Source organism: Chlorocebus sabaeus, chromosome 26 (genome assembly GCF_047675955.1).
Source record: "Chlorocebus sabaeus isolate Y175 chromosome 26, mChlSab1.0.hap1, whole genome shotgun sequence".
NCBI lineage: Eukaryota > Metazoa > Chordata > Mammalia > Primates > Cercopithecidae > Chlorocebus > Chlorocebus sabaeus.
The window spans coordinates 43,178,665-43,204,362 of record NC_132929.1 but is presented as its reverse complement, the minus strand read 5'-3'; the positions used below and the strand labels follow the sequence as shown (position 1 = coordinate 43,204,362).

At 42.7% G+C, this 25,698-nt stretch overlaps 1 protein-coding gene across 1 annotated transcript in view; it reads right to left on the bottom strand.

Annotated features, from left to right (window-relative positions):
- IQCH (IQ motif containing H) overlaps nucleotides 1-25,698 on the bottom strand; it is a 259,181-nt gene that overhangs the window by 16,515 nt on the left and 216,968 nt on the right. Inside the window, exons 16-17 of the mRNA XM_073012272.1 lie at nucleotides 19,350-19,520; nucleotides 9,191-9,313 (exon numbers count right to left, since the gene is read on the bottom strand). Coding sequence (XP_072868373.1) covers nucleotides 9,191-9,313; nucleotides 19,350-19,520 — 294 coding nt within the window. The remainder of the gene's footprint in view (nucleotides 1-9,190; nucleotides 9,314-19,349; nucleotides 19,521-25,698) is intronic.

Here is a 25,698-nt window from a genome sequence, read left to right as displayed (position 1 = left end):
GCCAGGACTACAGGTGTGTGCCACCATGCCCTGCTAATTTTTGTATTTTTGGTGGAGACAGGGTTTTGCCATGTTGCCCAGGCTGGTCTTGAACACCTGGGCTCAAGCAATCTACCTACCTCAGCTCCCAATCCCATGCCTGGGATTACAGGCATAAGCCACCACGCCTGGACTAAGGTTGATTTTAGTTGTTGTTGGACCTGGTCTATTTAAAGGTTTTCCCTCACGCTTTGTGTTTAGTTTTTTCTGCTGGGAAAGTGTACTTACTCCTAGAGTTTGGTCCTTTAGCAGTCTCCACTGGAAACTTGAGGTGTTTATTAGGACCCTTTCAATTTAGCAGGACATGAACTCCAATCTCTTCCCAACAGCATGTGACTTTTGAAATATCTGCCAGCATCTTTAGCCTCCCAGCTACTGTTACATTTTTCCCACGGATTTGCTGGAGTCTTGAGCTGTTCATTCCACCAGGTATGAGTCAATTAGGGGTTTAAATGGCATCCATACGCGAAATTTTTGGGCTTATTTCTCTTTGATCATCTTTGCTCTAGGATTTTGGATCTCAAGTCTCAAACAGTTTGACAGTTTTGAACTCCAGTCTCTGTTGCCTCCCAGCACTTTGGGAGGCTGAGGCGAGCGGATCACCAGGTCAAGAGATCAAGGTCATGAGGTCAAGAAAAAAATCTGTTTAGATTTACTTCCTAACACATTTTTAAATGTCCTTTAAAATTTGGGGGAATATGGCACTCACCTTAGATGCTTCTGTTCTTTCTTTCTTTCTTTATTTTTTTAGAGACAGAGTCTTGCTTTGTCGCCCAGGCTGGAGTGCAGTAGCATGATTTTGGCTCACTGCAACCTCCACCTTCTGGGTTCAAATGATTCTTGTGCCTTAGCCACCAGAGTATCTGGGATTAGAGAGATGGGCCATCGTGCCCAGCTAATTTTTGTATTTTTAGTAGAGATGGGGTTTTGCTATGTTGGTTAGGCTGGTCTCAAACTCCTGGCCTAAAGTGATCTGCCCACCTAGACCTCCCAAAATGTTGGGATTACAGGCGTGAGTCACCGTGACTGGCCCTTCTGTTCTTTTAAGACTATTTTAGTTGCCCTTCAATACCTTCAAGGAGTTGTTTTATATATATCTATCCAGCCTTTATAATCATTTTTAGTGAAAGAGTTAGTTGGTTACAAGATACCTTGTCATAGTCAGAATGTCTAGATTTGGCAGGACATTTATAACTTTCTAAGAAAGGTGACCAGGAATATTCTTAGCCTTCATCCAGAGGAAACAACAGAAATGAAAAGCTTACACAAAGCTGTTTTTCCTTATCCCATAAAACAATTCCATATTTTATTTTACATGTAAGAGATGTAAGAGTGTACCCTTAGGCAGCTACCAAAGTAAACCTCAATGTTAGCAAAATTTTCCCAGGCAACTGCAATCTACTTACATACCCCAGTATTTCCCTTAACAATATGCTCATGTGTTACTACCTGGCTATCAGATTCTCAATTGCTATCCTACTCAGGCCCATTTCCCAGGTAGCATCTTATGTTGTAGATCTTTTTGTTTGCATTTATCCATCTTTCTCCCCACTCAATGATATTTAAAATTTTACTTCTGTGTAAAATTCTTTTCAAGCTAGTTATTAGAAAGCACCATAATACATAATTTTTTTTTACTAGTAAACTTGCAAAGTGATTTAACATTTTAAGTCTCAGCTTTCTCATTTACAATATCAGAATGAAAATGTCTACCTTTCAAAGTTATTGCAAGAATGAAACAAAATGTGTGAAAATATTTAACAAGGTATAAAATGCTATCAAACAGAAATAACTATGGGTGATCCATGATATCTTCTAGATCAGGTCTGGCTCTTTTGATCTGAAAAGCCATGAACCAGAAAGAAAAAAACCAAAATTATCTATTCAGCCCTCACTATTCAAAAACTGGTGGAACAGGACTGGGTAACTGCACTAAATGGGTAACTTCCATTTGGAAAGAGAAACAATGAGAGAGAAACAGAAGACAGGACTTTGTAGTAATTCTGATATCCCACTGGGCAGACATTTCCAGGGCCCCTATCCTTTGGGTGGGAAATGTTCCTTGATTAGCTCTGATCCCAATTGCTTCATGAGCTTAGACACTATTCTTTGTGGTCCTTGACTCTGCCTTCTGAGATTTTATTTATTTTTCGTAATTGTCCTTGGGCCACATCTGAAGTGGATACTAGAGATTATATTTTCCTTAGCGATTTTTTAAGAGATGGGATCTTGCCATGTTGCCCAGGCTGGTCTTGAACTCCTGGCCTCAAGTGAGCGGTCCCCCTGCCTCAACCTCTTGAGCAGCTAGGATTACAGGCACAAGCCATCCTTAGCAATTTTAAAACTTTCTCACCCACTTCCTGCCTGTAGATAGTTAAGGGCCTAAGGGTTGTTTAAAGTCTTAAGCAGCGACAGTCTCTTTTAATCCAGACTGAGATTTCTCTTGACATTGAGTTCTTTAAAGAACTTAGTTGGTTTCTAATCTGTTTGATTTCAATCAGCTACAAGTACCAATAGCTACAACATGGAGTTCTTTTCTAGATACTTCTTAAATTTTCTATATTTCTTTGCTTTCTTGCTTCTATGCCTCTCTCTTAATTTCAGTTATCTTAAGACTATCAGGCTTCAGTAGGAGAGCTATACCCTTTTTCTTTTTACTCTTTTGTTCTGTTCTCTTTTTCCTGAGAGAGTCTTTCTAAATGAAAATATGTACTTGATATGGTTTGGCTGTGTCCCCACCCAAATCTCATCTTGAATGTAGTTCTCATAATCCCCACGTGTCATGGGAGGAACCCAGTGGGAGGTAACTGAACCATGGGGGTGGTTACCCTTATACTGTTCTCATGATAGTGAGTTCTCACTCGATCTGATGATTTCATAAGGGGATGTTCTCCCTTTGCTCAGCACTTCTTTCTCCTGCCATCAGGTGAAGAATGTGTTTGCTTCGCTTTCCACCATGATTGTAAGTTTCCTGAGACCTCCCCAGTCATGCAGAACTGGGAGTCAATTAAACCTCCTTCTTTTATAAATTACCCAGTCTTGGGTATTCTTCATAGCAGCATGAGAATGGACTAATACAGTACTGGATGCCGTAATCTTTGTTGGATTCATACTCTAAGATACTTTAATTCAGAGGTTTTAATAGTAGGTTATAGTCATGCCTTTAATTTGACTCATATTGCAGGGCTGAGTTTTAATTGACTTTGGTTGTGTAAATAAATGCCTTTTCAATTTTTAAAATTCTCATTTTTTAGCTTTAAAATCAGTTCAGTTTTTCCCATTTTGCAAAGTGCCGAATTTCTGGGATCTCTCTATTCCCTTTCATTTCTGCTTGCAAGATGTCTGATTCATTTAGAAGCTCATAATTTTTGTATAATACCTTGCCAAATGCAGTCAGCAATGCCCAATATAAACCATTAACACTAACATTTCCAACTGTTTCTCCTAGAGTTGTAGGTACATTAGGTATGTTATTTGCCTTCCAAGTAATTGCAGGTATCAATTTTGCCCAATATTTCACCACCTCATAACATGAATTGTCATCCTTCTGGTTTCCATTAACAGTTTCCCAGCCACTCATTGCCTGACCACCAAGCCAGTACCAAAATTTTAGGTTTCTGTTTTAGGAGCATCTTCTTTTGATATTAATTTCTGTATCAACCTGGTTAGGCTGGGTTATGTTGCAATAATTCAACAAAATTACTGGTTGTTTCTAACAACGAAAGCTGCAGTTCTTGGTCCTGCTCCATTTCCTACATGAGTTGGCATGGGTCTTTGATCACTGTGAGTATATGCAGGAACCCAGGCTGAAGGAGGCTCTGTCTCAATGTGTTTCCATGATTTCCAAGGCAGGAAAAAGGATATGGCAACTCAGGAAGTGGCTCCTACAGGCTTCTGCATAACAAGCACACGTATTACCTCTGCTTATATTTCACTGGCCAAAGCAAGTTATGTGGCCATGCCCAACTTCAGGAGGAGGGCTGAGGAAATACAATTTCATTATGTGTCTGGAAGGAGGGGAATCAGAATATTTGTGAGCAGCTCAAATGATTCCCACCATGGCAATACCCTGGCCAGAGGAAATGATTGTTGGTGACTGTGGAGCTATTTAGGATGGTGGCACACTGCCTGTGTATGTGTGACACCAGCCCTGCCCCACACTGGTGCAGGCAGTAAACATGACGCCTTTCTCCATATGGCTTTCATTACAACTTCATTTCATTAGGAAGTCAGTGGGGGTATTCTGTAGCATTAGAAAAATACCCGGAATGAGATCCACCAAGTTGCTTACAAACTCAGCAATGCTCCCTTCCCATATGTGTCAAGGAAAAATAAACTCATAGAGTGATCTAATTTCCCCTTTTTTTTTCCCTGGGACTTTGGACAAGAACATCATTTGAAAGTCTGTGATCATAATGGGAAGAAAAAACACTGCTGAGAATAAGGACTTTTGAGGATTCTTCTTTCGGTAGCACTGACAATGATGTGTTATTAATGTTACTTTCTTTTTCTGGAACGAGCACCCACGTTAAACTCACCCAAGAGTGGGAGCAGGTTACTCTGGAATTCGGGTAAATGATCTTGTTTTTAGACTCAGCATAACCCAAAAAGGCAATAAAATTTTAGGGAAATTGCTAAACTTTTTTTTCCCTCCTTTTTAATGTAGAGATAGTCATAGGGGCTATGAAAAGAAGTCTGTGTTTCTCCAGCTGAAGAATACGTAAGAGGTACCTAGAGGGGATATATTGGAAATAGATTCCAGAATTCTTATTGGACTGGGTTGGTAATATTTTAGAAATAGAGACAGTTGGTGGGAAACAGTCCTTAGGGGGAGAAAGGGCTTATATAGGGGACACCTTGTGTAAGACGAAGAATCATGCTTGACTTTGTAGACAATTATGGGTTCAAATGTCAGTTCCACAAAATTCCTGGCTGTATGACCCTGGGAAAGTGCTTAAAATCTTTAAGCCTAAAGTCCTTACTGTAATATGGTAGAAATAACACCTTCTGGCCGGGCGCGGTGGCTCAAGCCTGTAATCCCAGCACTTTGGGAGGCTGAGATGGGCGGATCACGAGGTCAGGAGATCGAGACCATCCTGGCTAACCCGGTGAAACCCCATCTCTACTAAAAAAATACAAAAAACTAGCCAGGCGAGGTGGCAGGCGCCTGTAGTCCCAGCTACTCGGGAGGCTGAGGCAAGAGAATGGCGTAAACCCGGGAGGCGGAGCTTGCAGTGAGCCGAGCGACACAGCGAGACTCCGTCTCAAAAAAAAAAAAAAAAAAGAAGAAGAAGAAAACAAAAAAGAAATAACACCTTCTTACAGGACAGGCATGAAGAATAAATGAGATAATGAAGTAAAGTGCTCAGCTCAGAGGCCAGTACGCAGTAGGCACTCCATAAATGCTGGTTCACCACTTACCATCCAAGAAAAGGCAATTAAGACAGCAGGTGAAGAGTCCTGAGCAGGCATGGACCCCAGGGTCTGAAAAGATGAAAACTCATCTCAGGAAAAATAAAGCAAGGATACTGCTGGAGAATTTCCAAAATGTTCAAATAGTCATGTGACTCCTCAGATTTTTATGACTCAACGTCTTCCCTCTTTTCTTGTATGTCTTTCCTCTTTTCTTGTACTTCTGTTTATTATCTGTGCCTTTTCTTTTTTCATTTCTTTTTTTTTTTTTTTTTTTTTTGAGATGGAGTCTTGCTCCGTCGACAGGCTGGAGTGCAGTGGCATGATCTCGGCTCACTGCAACCTCTGCCTCCCGGGTTCAAGCCATTCTCCTGCCTCGGCCTCCCGGGTAGCTAGGATTATAGGCGCCTGCCAACACACCCAGCTAATTTTTGCATTTTTAGTACAGACGGGGTTTTACCATGTTGGCCAGGATGGTCTCGATCTCCTGATCTCATGATCCGCTCTCCTCGGCCTCCCAAAGTGCTGGGATTACAGGCGTGAGCCACCGCACCCGGCTTATCTGCTCCTTTTCTTTCTGATTATTCCCTCGTCCTCTTTCTTTTTTTTTTTTTTTTTTTTTTTTGAGACGGAGTCTCGCTCTGTCGCCCAGGCTGGAGTGCAGTGGCCGGATCTCAGCTCACTGCAAGTTCTGCCTGCCGGGTTTACGCCATTCTCCTGCCTCAGCCTCCCGAGTAGCTGGGACTACAGACGCCCGCCACCACGCCTGGCTAGTTTTTTTTGTATTTTTTAGTAGAGACGGGGTTTCACCGTGTTAGCCAGGATGGTCGCGATCTCCTGACTTCGTGATCCGCCCGTCTCGGCTTCCCAAAGTGCTGGGATTACAGGCTTGAGCCACCGCGCCCGGGCCTCTCCTCCTCTTTCAGTGGATGCTCTGTCTCTGGATTTTCTCCTCTCTCTTTTCTTCTGTTATCTGTTTCTTCTTTGCATTGTTTCATCATCTGTTGCCCTAATCTATATTTCTTCTTCTTTCTCATTTTATCTTTCATCTTTTTTTAAGTTGTTGTGCATGGATGGCCTGGAGGTGAGTCTATGGAACTCTGCCGGAAGTGTCTTCGGTGCCCCTGTCTGCCTTTTCTTTCTTTTTTTTTTTTTTGAGACAGAGTCTCGCTCTGTGGCCCAGGCTGAAGACCAGTGGCACAATCTCAGCTCACTGCAACCTCTGCCTCCTAGGTTCAAGTGATTCTCCTGCCTCAGCCTCCTGAGTAGCTGGGATTACAGGTGCACGCCACCATGCTTGGCTAATTTTTAGTAGAGATGGAGCTTCACCATGTTGGCCAGGCTGGACTCGAACTCCTGACCTCAGGTGATCCACCCACCTCGGCCTCCCAAAGTGCTGGGATTACAGGCATGAGCCACCGCGCCCGGCCTCTGTCTGCCTTTTCTGTAGCTGTCTTCAGTGAGCTCCCTGACCCTCAGTGGAACCCCCTCCTCTGCGCCATCCATGTGCTTCCCTGGGCCTTAGCCATCTGTTTCCCCTATAAAAACTGCTCTTGGAAATAGATCCAATCAACTCAGAGACTAAGGAGTAAATAACCTAAAAAGTTTGGTGCTTTACTTACCCCAAGGGTACTTGAACTTCAGTCAAATACAAAGTCTTAAGCTCAAGAAATAAATCTCTAATAATAATTTCAGGCAATAGAAAGTAATGAAGCACTTTTGGCCGGGGCGGGGGGGGGGGGGGGGCGCGGGAAGGGCAGGAGACTGTCCCTGCCAAATATGCCTTTTTACAGAGTTGTTCTACTTTTGATATTTTAGAATAAAATACAACAAATAGATTCAGATAAAGCTAGAGTTAGATTTAACCATCTTCTGGTATGTGGAAGTGTTTTGGTCTAATCAGTTTGGGGCTAAAAACTATTTAATTCCAAAGGGATTGTGTGGAGCAGATGTAACAATTAATTTCAGGTAAATCAGTTCAATCTGGCTTCTTCATTCTCTCTTTATTTTATCAATTTTAATGTAATTTGCAAGGGGATCCAAACTCCACTTTACGTGTCTGCAAACAGCACGAATCCATCTAATCAAAGAGTCTCATGTGCCCTGACAGTGCCTGGCAGCCTGCTGGGGATTGCCAAGTGTCAGCCAGACCATTCTATTCACTTGGCCTCATGCTGAAGGTCTGTGTGCTTTTAAAGAATGTATAAATTTTGGGGCTGGGTGTGGTGGCTCACGCCTGTAATCCCAGAACTTTGGGAGGCTGAGGCGGGAGGATCACGAGGTCAAGAGATCGAGACCATCCTGGCCAACATGGTGAAACCCCGTCTCTACTAAAAATACAAAAATTAGCCAGGCATGGTGGCACGTGCCCGTAATCCCAGCTACTCGGGAGGCTGAGGCAGGAGAATTGCTTGAATCGAGGAGGCAGAGGTTGCAGTGAGCCAAGATTGCAGCATTGCACTCCAGCCTGGTGACAGAATGAGACTCTATCTCAAAAAAAAAAAAAAAAAAAAAAGAAAAGAAAAAGAAAAATAGAACTTATAAAATTTGATCCTTGAAAATTGTACTGGTCTCAAGTATAAAGAATATAAGTTAATAAATGTAGAACTGAATATCTACAAATTAAAACATCTGATCGACTGGTTACTACTCAATTCTTATGTCATTATATATACCTTATATTTAATGTGGGAGATGAATATATTTTAAGATGTTTGAGGTGCTGTGAAGTGGGTCTTCCATAAGTAAGAGTGTACAGGGTTACTCAGGGTCTTAGAATGGCCCTGAATGTGAGAGACTTGAAAATCTGAATCAAAGTGGAAAAACATGAAACTATTTCTCTGGAGTAACATGAGTCTCTAGGCACAAAATGGAGGTTCTATTTTTGGCAGGAGACATTGCATTGCACTTGCCCCTAGTCAGCTACATCAGGATAAAGCAGCTATGCAGGGGCCCCTGGTATCATTGGAAATAGACCAAAAGTAGAGAAAATGGTTTTTATCAGCATTCCCTTCAGAAATAAATTATCATATGTTGGTAGGAGGATGCTACGGACTGAAATGTGTCCTAACCTCCCAAGTGACTGTATTGGAGGGCCTCTAAGGAAGTGATTAAGGTTAAATGAGGTTGTAGGCGTGACGCTCTGATTAACGGAACTGGTACCTTGTAAAAGAGACAACAGAGATCTCTCTCTCTCTTTCCAATATGTGAGGACACCACAAGGAGGCAGCCATTTACAAGCCAGGAAGCAAGCCCTCACCAGGAACCAAATCTGCTACTGCCTTGTCCTTGGACGTACCAGCTGCCAGCCAGGGAGAAAACACATTTCTGTGGTTCAAGCCATTTAGCTTGTGCTATATTGTTATGGCAGCCCCAGCAGACTAAGACAGAAGCTATTCATTGATAAGCAGCTTTGGGTGGGATCAAGAAGCTCAGGGCCTGCTTCAGGATCATGAGGTGGTCCCCAAAATGCATCCTAAGTCTGGAGAGCTTGCATGTCTCCTGCTTTACCAAAGTGGGTGTGCAAGATTGGTGATGATGTAGAACTTTCCAGGACTAAGTGCTACTTTCTGTGGAGTTGCGTATCTGCTCTTCCCCAAGCAGCAATCAGCCTTTTTCTATAGACACATCAAACTAATATTAAAGAATATCTGTTTGAAGGGGCACCAAATTATTAGCTACCTAGATCACCCACAGGCATGCCTTTGGTCCACCCCTGGCCAACTGTAACCCCTCATACCTCCAGATCATAGCCAATGCCATGGGCCCTACAGATCTGGAGAAAAACGTAGTGGAAAACCAGTGAGAGATTGCTGTGTCTTAGCTGGGTGGTCATCACTGCATAACGACTGGTTGCCAGCGTCTGGAAAGGAGCACAACTGAATATTAAACAGATATTTAAATAAACTTATAATTTTTGAATACTTGTAGATTAACAAGAAAATTGCAAAGGTAATTCTGACAGTTCCTATATCCCCCACACCCAGTTCTTCTATTGTTAACATCTTACATTGCTATGATACATTTGCCACAACTAAGGGAACAAATTGCTACATTACTTTTCATTTTTTGAGACAGGGTCTCACTCTGTCACCCAGGCTGGAGTGCAGTGGTGCAATCTGGGCTCACTGCAACCTGTGCCTCCTGGGCTTAAGTGATTCTCCTGCTTCAGCCTCCCAAGTAGCTGGGACTACAGGTGTGTGCCACCACACATGGCTAATTTTATTATTTTTTGTAGAGATAGGGTCTCACTATGTTGCCCAGGCTGGTCTTGAACTCCTAGCTCAAGCAATCTGCCAGCCTTGGCCTCCCAAAATGCTGGGGATTACCAGTGTGTGTGTGAGCCACCACACCTGGCCCTACATTATTATTAACATAAATCCATACTTTATTTCTATTTCATTCATTTTTCCCTAATTCTTTTCTTCTGTTTCAGGATCCCATCTAAGATACCACACCGTAACTAGCTGTCATCTCTCCTTAGGTTTCTCTGGGCTGTGACGGCTTCACAGACTTTCCCTGTGTTTGATGATCTTAATAGTTCTGAGGAGTAATGGGCAAGCATTTTGTGAAATCTCTCTCAATTTCAGTTTGTCTGATGTTTTTCTCCTGATTAGACTGTAGTAATGTGTTTTTGAGAGGAAGACCACATGGGCAAACTGCCATTTTCCTCACTTCGTATCAAGGGTAGATAGATGGTATCAGTGTGACTTATCACTGATGACATTAACCTTTATCACCTGGCTACAGTGGCTTTTGAAGTTTGTGAAAAAACTTTATAGGTTTCTCTGCTGTAAAGGTATTTTCCCGCTCTTCCCATACTTCAACCTTTGGCAGCAAGTCACTGAGCATGGACCACCTCCTTGAGGTGGCCAACATTAGAAATGTGCTGCTGCTTTCTTTCTTTGGGGAAACTGCTCTTCTTAATCTTGCTTGTCTATCAGTGAAAGCCATGCCAAAGAGAATGGTGATAGTAGGGCCAAAGTGCTGTCATTATGTATTTCCTGAAAACATTTAACATTTAATATGTACGAGATAAAGTACTGGATCCTGGCAGTTTTATAGCATGTTCTTTGTGAGATGTGATATTCGCCTTAGTCAATCAACTGTTTTTCTCTGGATAGCTGGAAATGTGGAGAACTGCATATAGGGCCATGGCAACCTTAGGGCATAGAAGATAAAGGTGCCTGGCTTGGTTCTTGAACTGTGGTGGTGCACAGGTGCTGGGCAACTAGGTACCCGGACTTGTGCAGTGACTTGGAACAGGAGTAGGAAAAGGAGGTGCTGCTGGTTTGGAGCTGGCTGTAAGGAATCGTAGTGACCTGACATGCATTATAATCAGGCCTCCGGCTCACCTCCTGTCTCTGAGATAACGCAGGGGAATTAGGGCTGACTGAGTGTTCTGCAGAGAATAGACATCCTTTCCTCTCCTGCATCTCTCCCTCTCCACACACACACACACACACACACACACACACACACACTCAGATTTCGTGGCACTTTTGGTGACATGCTCCCCCGACACGTGATTGGGGGAGCATGTTTTTCTTCAACATTTACATCAAGTCTTGTGTCCGAAGGTCATATCATCAGTACCGCCAGTTAAGGCTGCTCATCCTAAATGCAAGTAGAGTCCACATCTGCAGATGTGTTAGGCCCCCACAGGCTAATACAGCTTGAGTTGTGTACCCACCTTGTAGGGTCCCATTTGTAGCCATTGGGATTTTTCTAACAACAGAAATCTGATTTGACCCTCATATGCCTCACAGCTGTACACTGTCACCCTGACCTATCATGAGTTGTTCCCTTGGTTGTCTCCCTTCCATGACTGGGAGTTTTCTGAGGGCAGGCACTGTTTGGGGGCAGGCGCTGTTTGGTTTCTGAATCTCCAGTTTGGGCATGATACCAGCACAGAACAGGCACTCGGTGTTTATTACATAAAAGAGAATGAATAAATGAAATAGAGTAGGTGGATAGCTCTTCCCTCTTAAGAGACTCTTCAAAGGATAATTTGAATTCAAGAAATTTAAGTAATTCAAGAAAGACACTGCCCATTGATAAATACTTTGGGGCAAAAGCAGGTGATTATTACAAGGCACAGGGGACAGTCATGCCATCCTTAGAGGAGGACAACTCAGGGCAGTCGCTCTGGGTCTTGCCTGCTGGAGGACAGCATGGCTCTGGTGGACTAAGCAGGAATAATTGGTGGGGTAACAAGAACTGGCTTGGAGAAGTTCTGGCCCAGCTGGCCAGTATGTCTGGAAGGGCATGGCCACTAGGCCTGCTCGCCCTGCCACACCAGGCTGGCCATGCTCTCACCTTCACACTGAAAAGCCCAGAAGCATGGGCTTTTGCACATGGAAGTGAACTGTATACACTCTCGAATTCCATTGTGGTTACTGAGCATGTAATTGCATGGTAATTGCCATGAATTCACAAGATAATTCCAAGGTTATTTTTGTCTTCTAAACTTGTCTGATGTTGCCATAGTATATAAAGAAAAACCAAGACCAGGCCCCAGCCAGCAATAGAGGTAGGCAGGCAGGCATGTGGTAGCACGATCTAGCAATACTATGTATCTTGGCTCCAAAGCACAGCAGAAGAGCTTACTGTCCAGTAGTACATGATTACTAGACAACACATAAGGGCGGGCTACCCTGAGGTTTCTTCTTCACTAGAGATGCAGAGTGCAACTCCCCCTCCTCCCAGACTGGGGCTTGCGATGCATAAAAAATCTGAAAGAAGAGCCAGGATATATGGTACATGTCTGCCAACCTTCTTTTCCATAACCATCACCATCCTAGTCCAGACCTTTATTGCCTGGAGAGTTAGAGGTGAGGATACAAGCATAATTCTGTAGTGGAAAGAGTGGAAAGGTTATATGGAGTGAGAAAGAAGTTCAAAACCTGACAAGGCCACTTACTATGTGTGTGATCTTGAACAGATCATTGAAATTCTCTGTCTTCTGACGATTAAATAAGCACCTACCACAGTGCCTGGAACCTGATAAATGGTAGCTACTATTTTTGCTGTCGTTCCTTTGAAAGGATTTTGGATCTACAATAAATGTAACTTCCCAGGCTGTTTTCCCCCCTACTCTTCCCCCTTCTCCTGGGATTCTGAACAGTATCACCAGATTAATCATTTTCCCCTAACACAGGTTGGTCAGTGTCATCCTTCTACTCAGAAATATTCAGGCCTTTTCACCTTCAAGGTGAAATTCAGACCCCTGTATGGTGGGTAGACCTCCCCAAACTTGCTCAGTGCACCCTTCCAACTACTTCTCCTGCTCCGCACTTCCCCAATTCTGTGCTCCAGTCCAACTGGTTCACTGCCTTTTCCTAGCAGACCACAGGTTTCTTTGGACTCTGTGCCATCTGCTAGGGGACGTCCTCCCCTCCTTGCCAGTTAGTGACTGTTCTAGTCTTTAAGGCAGGATCAAGTTCTGTGTTTTCAGTAAAGTGTTCCCTGTCCCTGCCAGTTCACAGTCATTTCCCCTGAGAACTCTGGCAGCAAGCTGAGGGTCTGCCACTCAAATGGCATTTAAATGAGGCCTTGTGGTATTTCCTTGTGTATTTTATCTATTTTAATAGCAACATCTCTCTCTCTCTATGGCCTTTCTTTTCAGCTCCTTAAGGATAGGGACTTTGTCAAGTATCTTTGTCTCCTGATGCTTGGTGAAAGTCCTGGCACATATTAAGTGCTAAATAAATGCATTAGAATAATACTTACAAGATACACCTACTTTTTAGAAGACTTAGCCAACTGCACGCTTTATACAGGAAAAAACTATCAATCACCTAGGTTTGTCTTATATCCAGCCTGATAGCACAAGTGAATAGCATAGGAGTATTGAGAGGAGGATTAGGTGAGAATATAAAGACCTTGGAATAGTGTCTGGCACATAGTAAGCTCTCAATGAATGTTAGCAATTATTTTCACATATTAAACTAAATAGTTTCAAAGATAAGGTCAATTATTTAAAATTAAAACTGACCAACTAACCAATAAACCTTTTCATCAGAAGGTGACTTGAATCAGAAGACCTGGGCTTTGCTATGTACCACCTTTATGACTTGGGCAGCTCACTTAACCTTGCTTAGCCTCAGTTTCCTATTCTGTAAAATGGATATAATAATCCTTGACATCGATTTCTTGGGGTTATCATGGGGATAGAATAAGCTCATGTATAATTAAAGTATAAAGCATTATACAAATAGAAAACATCATTATTAAAAGGTTGATTTGTAAAAACTAGTCTCTTCTGATGCTGTACAATTTATCTAGGTTTGACAAGGATCAAAAAAGAAATCATGATTTGGAAATATCTATTGAAATTAAAAATGGTTATGTCCTTTGAGCCAAAATTCCACTTTATGGTATATATTCTAAGATATATCTGAAAAAAAATGAATATACAATGAATATACAAAGTTATTCATTGCAGCACTGTAATAGGAAAAAACTGGAAACAACCCAAAAATCTACCCATGGGGTAGAAAAATTATGGCACATCCATGTAATGGAATAACATGTTGCTGTAAAAAAGAAATGATACTGCTCAGGTGTCTGAATCTGAAAAAAAAGAAATGAGAACATTTTTATGAAGTGTTAAAGAAAGCTCTCCAAAGAAAAAAGTGAGATTCAGAACAGTATGTATTGTAGGCTACATTTTGGGTATAAAAGGGGGAAAAGGATCACCTGTATGTGTATTTACTTGTGTATGTAAAAAGATGCTCTGAAAGGATATATGACACAGAATGGTGGTTACCTTTGTAGGATGAGGTGGGAACTAATTAGTGGGAAGGAGGTTTGTCAATGTGTGACTGCTTCCACCTTTTGCCTTTTGAACCATGTGAATATATTATGTATTTCAAAAAATTAAATGAGAACCCCACTAAACTTGATTTGGAAAAGTTGAAGATGTATATTTCATGCCTATTTTTAGTGTGTGAACTGTTCATTTTTTAAAAAAACATAGTCAAGCTTTTCTACATGGTTCGTGGTATCAGTGACATGCTCTTTTCCATGCTCTGTGTTATTTGCTTGGAAATCTGTGCTATGTATAGGAAACCATGTCCAGTTACATGTCCTTTTTAAAATCCTCTATGAACATCCGGTCTATTTAATGCTTCTGTGTGAGACTCAGAAGCTGAGGCTGAGCTCAGAGCAGACGAGAAGCCAATGGATAATGGCAATATTCCTGGAGACAACCTTGTCACACTGGGAAATACATCCTCCTTTCAAAGAATAGCTTTCTCAATGGCCTCAACAAGAGACTTCTTTAGGGGTGAGCACAGGCTCCAGTCTGGGGCTGGATCACTGATCCTCAGCCAATGCAAGGCATGTTGGAACACGTGACAGTTAAACACAGGCCGAGGTTAAATCTTGGCTTCCCTACTCCCTTGCCTACTGACCTTTAACAAATGCTTAACATCTCTTAACCTCGCCTTCCTCTCTAAAAATGAGCATAATAACAGCACCTGCCTAATATATTGGACTGCAAAAAGATTCTTGGAAAGCACTTAATAAAGTACTTGGGGTGGAGTAAAAGCTCTGTGTCCTTTGATAAACCAGAGCGCTTTGCTACTCACCCTTATATCCTCTGTGCTTAGTAGAGTGCCTGGCACAAAATAGGCATTGGGTAAATATCTGCAGAATTTACTTGTAGTTGATTCTTGCTGAAAGTAGTAACTGATGGCTAAGGTAAAGGCTGATGAGAACTTAGAATATAACCTGTTACAATATTACTCCTTTCTAAAAAATCCTGCAAGAAAAAGACCTTTTAAGCAAAGGTTGTAGTACAGAGGGATGGGCCCTTCCTGTGTCCCCGTACAAGAGATGTCCCCTCCTTCAGCCATCCATAACACATGAGGCTGCCGGGGCCAGGCTTGGTGCAGAGTCCTTTCTATAGGCCCCATAAAATCAAATCTCCCAAGTGACCTTGGGGACCATGTAGCCCTCCTTTATTTTACACATGAGGAAACTGAGGCCAGAAGAGAAGATCAGAACTCATGATCCCTAACTCCCAGACCAGTACTCTTCACTCCAAATTTCCACTGGCCACATTTGGAATGGGTGGGAATTTCAGAGGTTAGCCTTTTCTAGTAAAACAAGAGAAAAAAATAAAAGACAAAATATTCTTGGTAGAAGTCTAGTCTTATTAAACTACCTTTCTAAATCACAATCTAACAAGAATGCTTCAAGCTAAATAAAGGAAGCTCAAAATACTCCTTTTCACTGGAGAATATAATTTTGCTTCAGCCACAGTTTAAATTGATTTAGTTCTGAGCACCAGCACTTGAAGTGTGGAACATATTCTATTTTCGCCATGATACTTGTTTTGACAGTGATGCATTTCAGTTGACATAGTTGAAATGCTTATGTAATAAATCTCTGCCTGAAAATTAATCATGTTTATAATATTCTGAGAATTAATAACACCCATTGCTCAAATCATTAACTTAAAAAAGGAGCTTCCAAAATCTGTTCTCGGCAGTAAGGGACCACAAATAAATGAATGTTTGATAAAATAATCCAAGTAGCAGTTTAACAAGCGTAAACTTGAATGTGGCTGCAATAACACAGAACTATTGTTTAAGGGTTGGCAGAGGCTGATGAGGTTCTTATTTCAGTTACGAAGCAGGCATCCACATGCATAATGAACTGCTCTCTGAATTATTAATGTGTTGCTTATTTAGCCTCATCTGTCTAGAAGATAATGTATCCTAACTCTAATGAGTGATTGGTTTTGTACATAATTACAGTAGCAGCAGTAGCAGGGAAATGTGTGCCTTCAAAAAAGGAGTTCTAAAAATAAAGTCATCATATAAACTCTGTTGTTGTTGCATTCTATCAAAATCAAACCCAAAGCATTTGAGAATTTATAATAAATTACAGGAGACAGAATCATTATTAACATCATAATTTAACACAAAAGGTTTTACTTAATCATTCATTATAGATCATGTGCTGCTAAAATGTGTATAAATGACTTGGGTTGTGTTAGATGTTTGCAAAGATGTTCCCTTTTGGACACTCACCAACCATGGTATGGAGGGTCCAGAAAGGGCGAGGAAGAATGAAAACTGACAGAAAAGGGTGATGATTGATGCCGGTTTGAACAGAACATTAATTGAAAGTTAAAACACTGTTAGGTGATTCCTTTTCATTTCTAAAACATGCACGTCTGGGATTTATCAGGTCTTGTTGTGGTTCTTTGTGGAGGTCAGTGAATCAGAAACCCACTCACCTGGTCTAAACGGGTCTGAGTGACAGTTCTGCCCCCTGTTTCTGAGATGAGACAACAGCTCTTCTGAGAGTCCAGGAAGGGGTTTGCTTTCCTTCTATAGAGCATATTATTAAAGAAAAGGACCCACACTAGAAGCATTTTATAGGCATTAGTTCTGAATGTGCTCTGATTATCATTGTGGTTTCATCTGTTCATTTTCTTCTCCTTCAATCTTCAAAGGAGGCTGTCAACTGCCTGATCATAAACTTGACAGCATCATAGTCTGTTCACACTTGTTCCGGAAGCTTCGATTTGCTTGTGAGTTGTACTGTGTATGCATGTGCACATGCTTCTTTTCTAAAAAATCGCTGATCATGTGTGTACACATGCACAGGAGGGTGTGTGCACAACCCAAGCATAGTGGCACCAAGGTGGGAATATCTGTTTATATCTTTCTAAAATGAAAAGCACTTTCAATTTATTGCTAGATCAGAAAACCTGCATAGCTTTTCTCCAGTGATTGAAGAGGCATTTGCCTTATTGAAGATCATAATGCCTCCCTTTTGTGTGCATGCAGTTTCTAAAAGTGTTTAAGACTTGATCACAGAAGAATGTTGCCTATAGCTAGGAATGAAACCTATGGGCAACTTTCAAAGCACAAAACTTCCACTGATAGCCTTCTGAAGCAACATACTTAAAAGCTGCAATTGTCTTTGGAAGTCTTGTGCTGAATACCACTCTGCTTCCAGCTTTTTATTTTATTTATTTATTTGAGATAGAGTCTTACTCTGTCACCCAGGCTGGAGTGCAATGGCACGATCATGACTCACTGCAGCCTTGACCTCCAGGGCTCAAGTGATCCTTCTGTCTCAGCCTCCCCAGTAGCTAGGATTATAGGCATGTTCCACCATGCCTGGCTAATTTTTGTATTTTTGTGGAGACAGGGTTTTGCCATGTTGCCTAGGCTGGTCTAGAACTGCTAGGCTCAAATGATCTGCCCGCCTTGGCCTCCCAAAGTGCTGGGATTATAGGTGCAAGCCACCACACCTGACCCCCAGCTTCTTGCAGAAATGGCATAGACTTAGGCCAGAAGGGCTCAAGTGTCACTGCTGTCTCTCCCTCTAGCATTGAACATAGGGTCTCTCAGGTCTCTTTGTTGAGGATGGAGGCCACAGGTGGAGTTGGACATGAAAGCCTCTTAGCAAGGTCCTGGGTCATAATTAAAAGAGGTCTGTTTCTCCTCTCTAGTCCAACTCTGCTTGTCTTCTTACTCAGGAATGAGATCAAGGGGATTCCTGTGAGCAAGGTTCTTCCTGGTACCTCACTGGACAACTGGATGAAGAAGAGGGGAAGGAGGAGGCTGTCTGTGCCCCCCAAGACATCAGGTACCCTCCTTATGGTGACTGCAGAGATCCTGGGAAGAGTCAAACAAAGGTTATTCAAATCCAGAAGTGTCTCCTGGACCCAAAGGGGTTCACCAGAGAGGAAGGAGACCGCTTGGAAAAGGTATCTCTGGGACACTCGTGTTGCGTCCCATTAATCACTAGAGTTCCTCTTTTATCTGTTTGACATATTTGGATTTCAAGTACAGTTTCATTTGCAAAAAAGTATGAAGCCCACTATTGTAAGGAAAGGCCAAAGAAATCCTCTGGCAGCTGTGAGAGCAGTGTGGCCAAAGAGTCCCCAGTACACTCTTGCACAAAGGGCATCTGGTCCCCTTGGCCTTTGTTCTCTGTCTCCATGACCAACCTAGCCTGTTCAATCAAGTGCCCACTGTCTCCACAGGGCTATGCCCTTTGTTATTCAGGGTGCTGAGGTTGGTAACCTGCAGCCAGCCACAGGACTCTGGCCCCAGCCCCCTCACCGATGGAGCTAGTGACGAGAAGGGTAGGCGGCAGCTGTGGCAAGAGGCGGATCATGATGGGGCTCCTTAACCAAGCTGGGAAGTGGGATTTTCCTGAAGATCACAGGAGTCCGTTCACAATCACACACAAGGGAACAACATGCTCAGACTCGGTTTCCACCTTACTACCTTGGCTGCCGTGTCTGTTTAGGTGGAGGGGACAGGCAGGGACAGGGAATCTTAAGAGGAATACAGGTGTGAGATGGCCGAAGCCGAAACTAAGACACTATTTTTGTGGAGAGGAGGGGTCAGGTTAGTGGCATTTTAGCAGCTAGACTCAATATGCCCTGCTTGCTGACTGGATGTGGGGCTAGGAGTTATCTTATCAGCCACTGGCCTGATCCACTAACAGGAAGTACAGGAGGAAGAAAGACGAAAGGGATGCAGTTTTGGATATGTTCTATGGAATTTTGGACCCACGAATCTGAAGCTCACAAAAGAGACTTGGGCTAGAACAATATGGGTTTTGTGCGAAACAGCTGGTAGTTGAGGCATTGGGTGTAGGTGTACCTGCCCGGAAAAAGGAGAGGAGAGCCCCATGCGCTTTCACATTTCCACAGATTGCAGCTTCATCCAGGAATGGCTCCTCCCTTTCCTCTGACCAACATATTCGCATTTCCAGACCCTGCTCAGATAGGTCCAGTGACTTGCCTGAGGCTCTCTCTTCTTCCTGTACTCAAAGAGCCTGGCTCCTAGACAGACCTTAGGCAGTGGCAGTGGGTGTTGCTGAACACCTAGAACCTTCAGGAAGCATCTCTTGCTTACCGGCACTGAGAGCGCACTAATGCGGTTGGTTTTCTTCCTTTCCTTTGGAACAAAGCGGGGCACTTCCAGGGTGCTCAAACTGCAATCCAGATGGCCATTTGTCAGGTATAAGGTGAGTTGAGTCAGGGCCAGCTGGTCACTATATGCGAGGTTAAGGCCCGTTGCCCACACCTGATTAAAACAGGAGCAGTAGAAGTGAGGGTGAGATCAGCAAACAGTAGCGAAGGCCCCACCTCTGCCCAACCAGGCCAAACTACATCAGACTAAGTGAAACCAGTGACCACGTGTCTTAATAGAGTAGACGTTTTTGCTTCTGTTTCTACATTGTTCAACTGAGAAATGGAGTCTGATTCAGAAGATTCAACGTTCTTGCGGGAAGGTACAGAAATACTTGGCCAAGACAATCTGACAGAGATGCCAAGCCTTGAAAAGCTCATGTTGACTTTGATTTTTCTGCCCATGGCCTGCAGGTCAGTGCACATGGTCAGTGCCAGGTTTTCTACTGAGAAAATGAGACTGGACAGAAGCTTTGGAGGGTGGGGAACTACAGTAGAGCAGAAAGAGGGGGAAAGAGCGATGAATATGAGAAAGGGCAGTTTGCCCTGATTTTGGAAAAAGCAGTGACAGCCCCTCTGGGAACCTCAATATGATATTTAAGGGAAACTTATGGTTGGCCTCTAAGTCTTAGGTCTATCCCCATTTTCTCATGAGAGTGAAGGGTAATCTTATTTTACCAATCCTACAAGGTCACAGTACTCTCAATTGTCAATTGGTGATAACACCTTATCCTAGCTGTATCACAGTGTTATTAAAAGAATACTATGACGCAATAAAAATAAAAATTCAATGCTTTAAAAAATAGACCTTAGTTATAAGTTAATGTCAACTGCTAGGTAACTGAGTAATGTCCATTAATTCGTTTGACAAATATTTACTGAGCAGCTACTATGTGCTAAACTGGCAATGATAAAAGTAGGTCATGTGTTACCTCTTCCCTCTCCTGTGGCAGATCAACGTTAATTGCCCTTGTCATCCTCCACCCCCACATTGAATCCAGAAGCACCCCTGGAATCCTCCTCAGTTCAATGTTCAAGGCATATCATCATCCTAGTCACTGGAGAGTCAAAGGTAAATAGGCATAGGCCCTGCCATCACGAAGGTGGAGACAGGCTGGGCACAGTGGCTCACACCTGTAATCCCAGCACTTTGGGAGGCCCAGGCGGGAGAATTACCTGAGACCAGCCTGGCCAACATGGCAAAATGCCATCTCTACTAAAAATACAAAAGTTAGCTGGGCAGAGTGGCGTGTGCCTGTAATCTCAGATACTTGGGAGGCTGAGGCATGAGAATCGCTTGAACCTGGGAGGCAGAGGTTTCAGTGAGGCGAGATCACACCACTACACTCCAGACTGGGTGGTAGAGTGAGACTCCATCTCAAAAAAAAAAAAAAAAAAGAAGATGAAGACAGATGGACAGATACATACATATCCAATTAAACAATACAATGTTATATGTGATAAAATAATGGGGTGGAACAAAGTACTGTTAAAGCAGAAAGAAAGGACAGACTGGGTTTGTCTAACGAAGTCAGGGCTGCATCATGAAGGTGACAATTGAGCTTTAAACAAGCAACAAAAACACAACTGGCCCCATGTATCAAGTACCTACAGTTTTATGAAGCTGGGTGCTTTATAAATATCTCGGATCTCTGTGGCAGCCTAAAAAATAACAACCCCATGTCACAGATGAAGAAACTGAGGTTCAGGGAGGTACCCAAGTCCATTGAATTAGGAAGTGGTGGTGTTGGGATCTGAATCCAATTCTACCTGACTCCAAGTCTACGTTCTTCCCATTTCCTGGTCCTGACCCAGCCAATCCTTATCCTGTGTAACAGTTCTCCAGTGAAGTTAAAAACTAAAGTTGCAGAAGATCAGAACATGTTTGTGTTTAATATAAGACATGCCATGAAAATGTCTTGTGGAGAAAACATGAAGTATTTCTGGAGTATGCTGTAATTAGCATAATGCATTTTCACTGTAGGAAGTTGGAAACTAACACATTTTCATGAAGACTTGATTAAACAGTTTTTCCTCTTAGAAGGAAAGTGCCCCACTCACCAACTCTGTGTGTTAAAATACATAATACATCTGCCCTAGAGTGGACTCCTTTCAAACAAATCTAGCAGTGAGTGACTTGAGTAAGCATTGAATGTAAATGGCGTCATTATAAGGATATTAAGAGGTCAAGCTGTCAAGGCCCCTTGCTAAACTGAAGCTAATTTCAGGAGTCATATTCGCACAGTAATACCCTTTTATAATAGCAAATAAATCACATTTGCAACAATTGTTAAAAACTAACTGCCAAGTATCTGTTGCAGTTGTAAATATCCTATTTGTCAACTTAAATATTTCCTGCTGTATGGCATGAAATGTAAACCAGATGGGGACAGCTACTTTCCCTTTATATGAGAAAGTGAACTTGCTATTCTTGCATGTCAGACTTTTTTTTCAGAGTTTCTATTTTGAGGTTTTAGTGTCCTTGATCAAAGGGAAACTTATATAACAAACATTATTAATATTTATGTTAATAATATTAATGCTTTGGTAATTAGGATTTTAACAGGAAGGCAGCACAGTGTAGGGGAAAGAGTGAGAACCAAGGAGTCAGAGAGCTTAAATCTGGACCTCACAGTGGGAACTGCAATGAGTTGGTTAAGCTCTCTTAAGCTAAGTGTAAAAGGAGCAAAATCTCAGTATCCTTAAGTGTAAAAGGAGCAAATGATAGTACTGACAGGGTTTTGTAAACAAAATAAATGCACATGAAATTGCCTTATAATTATTTTTTATTTTATTATTATTATTTTTTGAGATGGAGTCTCACTCTGTCGCCCAGGCTGGAGTGCAGTGGTGCAAACTCGGCTCACTGCAACCTCCGCCTCCCAGGTTCAAGCAATTCTCTGCCTCAGCCTCCGGAGTAGCTGGGATTATAGGCGCCTGCCACCACGCCCAGTTAATGTTTTTGTATTTTTAGTAGACATAGGGTTTCACCATCTTGGCCAGGCTGGTCTTGTACTCCTGACTTCATGATCCGCCCACCTTGGCCTTCCAAAGTGCTGAAATTACAGGTATGAGCCACCACACCCAGCCTTTACTGAACTTTATAATTTATAAGGCAGGACGGGCGCAGTGGCTCATGCCTGTAATTTCAGCACTTTGGGAGGCCAAGGTGAGAAGCTGCTTGAGGCCAGGAGTTCGAGACGATCCTGGGCAACATAACGAGACCCCCCAACTCTATTTAATAAAAATAGGGAAATAAATAAAATTAAACAAATAAAGTTCATTACAGATGGTTTTTATGATGACTAAACATTTCCTTTCAGAGCAGATTCTTAGGAGGCACGTTGTCCGTTGTCTATGTTAGCTATTAGGTCACCCCTTTAATAACTGTTTTCCCCATCGGCAATTGTTCTATTGAACCTCACAACAACTTAATCCAGTAGGTGGGTAGGTTTGTGCCAGGTTGGTATTACTCTATCTCCATTTTACGGATGAAGATACTGAGATTAAAAAAAAAAGCAGCCTCATAGTTTGTCTAAGATTATACAGCACAGACCAGAACTCTGTTTCTAGAGCTGAAATACTTTTGCTTCCTCTGGCTGCCCTAACCCCTTGGTTCTCAAAGGAAACAGGAGGACAAATTTCCTTCAGCCTTTTCTTCAACAGCAGGCTTGCCTGATTTGCTCAGATAATTGTTCTGTTCTCCATCTGGTCTTTCCATTGAAGACACCGCCTGAGGCATGCTTGTTTTGTGCACAGGGGTTCCTATCTCCCCCTCTAGACTGTCAGCCCTTTAGGGGATGCTGCCAAGTCTTTGTCTTCCTGCAGCACCTAGTGTCTGGGGCAGGGCACACAGCAGGGTGCATTCGCAATTCCAGTGTTTCACTGTGAACTCCTCCTCCATAACTTTCAGGGAATGAGATCCAGGTGGGTCACTTGAGGCTGGTTTCAGATTCAAATGCAGCAAATATTCACTGAGCACCTCCTCCGTGCCAGGCTCATGTGTTCTCACACCTCTCCTTTAATCATATTCTTGTATTTTTAGTAGGGAGGGGGTTTCACCATGTTGGCCAGACTGGTCTCCGACTCCTGACCTCAAGTGATCCACCCACCTCGGCCTCTCAAAGTGCTGGGATTACAGGCATGAGCACTGCACCCAGCCCATTTAGTCCTATTCTTGATTTGGGACTCTGATGTTAACTTTAGAACCTCATCTCTCAGCACTAGGTAATCTTGTCCCACTTTAGGTGAGCAATGATGGGGGCCTGAACAAAGCATTATGAGTGGGCATGGGAGACGTGGATGAATTTGAAATGTTTATGTGGTGGCTTTGACATGACTTGCTTATGATGACTTATAATAACTGGCTTGACAGGTTAATTGATTAGATGCGAGGGTGAGGGAAAAATATCACTGAAGGTTAGGGCTGGAAAGACCCTTAAAAATCACCTAATACAGTCAGTTTATAAATGGAGTGACTGTGGCATGAAAAGTGAAGTGGCTGCCCTAGGTTGCAGAACCAGGTGTCAGAGGTGAGTGATGAGAACCTAAGATGTCTCAGTTGTCAGTCAGAAATCACTTGTTGCCAGTTGTTTGACTGATTGATGATATTCAAAGGTCATTTTGTTAAAAATGATTAGGATGCTACCGAGGTTTTTGCTCTTAAGAGCACAAGGAATATAAAAATAATGATCTCAGCATTACTTATATTACTGAAACACTGTTGCTGTCCAACATTTTGGCAGTGGCTAAAACAATTATGACACATCCAAGTGATGGGATAGTCTGATATAATTAGAGGCAGTGGTTGTGAGTAACCTTTGATGATTTAGGAAGATGCACAAAACAGCAAGAGGAGGATAGAAAGTTACATAAGCAACATGACTTCAGCTTTGCAAAACTAATATATGTAGAAAAGACTAGATGAGAATATAACAAAATGTTACCAATGTTAACATTAGCAGAATCATGGTAACTGCAACTGTATATAGACTTTCATGTATATTCTAGATCTGCTCTATCAAATATGGTAGCCACTAGCCACATGTGGCAATTGAGCAATTGAAATGGTACAAATACACACCAGATTTTGAAGACTGAGGATGTAAAAAAGAATGCATAATATCTCATTAATAAGAAAGTATTAATAAGATAATAATAAAATCACTGCTGCCTTGACCTCCTGGGCTCAAGTGATCCTCCCGCCTCAGCCAGGAGTAGCTAGGACTATAGGTTTGCACCACCAAACCCTGCTCCTTTTCTTTTTTCTTTTCTTTTATTCTCTTTTCTTTTCTTTTCTTTCTTCTTCTTCTTCTTCTTTTTTTTTTTTTGGTACAGACAAGATCTTGTTGCCCAGGCTGGTCTCAAACTCCTGAGTTCAAACGATATTTTTGCCTTGGCCTCCCGAAGTGTTGGGATTGCAGACCTGAGCCACTGCACCCGGCCAAATTCTATTTCTATTGGATTGGTTGTAAAGAAGTGCATTGTAACCTGCAAAGGAGCAGGGCCAGTGGGGTGGGGCGGGCAGAAGTGCTGCAGAGGCCCCTGCTGTCCACTGCCCTGACTGCTACTGTGCTGGATGCCATGTGAACCACAGCTGCATCTGGAGGCCTGGGCAGGTGAGAGCCAGCAGACAGGGCAGGAGTCAGGCAGACGTGAGCTTGCCCAGAATTGTTCTGTTCCCAGGATCTGGGCCGCAAGCTTTGAGATGACAATGTAGTGACATGCTTCTGTGTGGGGAGGGATGGGAGAGAAGCCCGGTCTTGAGCCCTTTTTGCCTGAGGTGTTCTCAGCAGATGGAGGCTGCCTGCTCACCCCTGCTGCTTCTGCCTCTCTCTGGTGACAGGCGGGATGAATGGGTGGCAGAGCACACAGATGTGGGCAGATGTGCTCAGGCCCTACATTCTGTGCAAATAAAGTTCTTAGCAGAGGGTTTGGTGTGGCCTCTTGCCACCCTTCTCCTATGGGCATCAGGGCACGTATGGGACTCAGAGACTAATTTATAGATCAAATAACACTCACTGAAGAATCAGGATTTCAGAGCTTTATGAATCCATAGATGCTCTGCAGACTCATCTCAAAGTTTTCTTATCTTCTTCTTCCTCTTTTTCTTTTTGTAAGAAGAACCAGAGATTTCAGACAGGATAAATGACCCACTAAAGGCCCCAGCTTTTGGTATCAGGTTCTGAGACAAATATCTGTGACCCAAAAGAAGTTGCCTCTCTGGGCCACACTTTCTTTAACTAATCACTCACTGGGGATAGTAGGCTGGGTGAATCCTCCCTCTGTTGCCT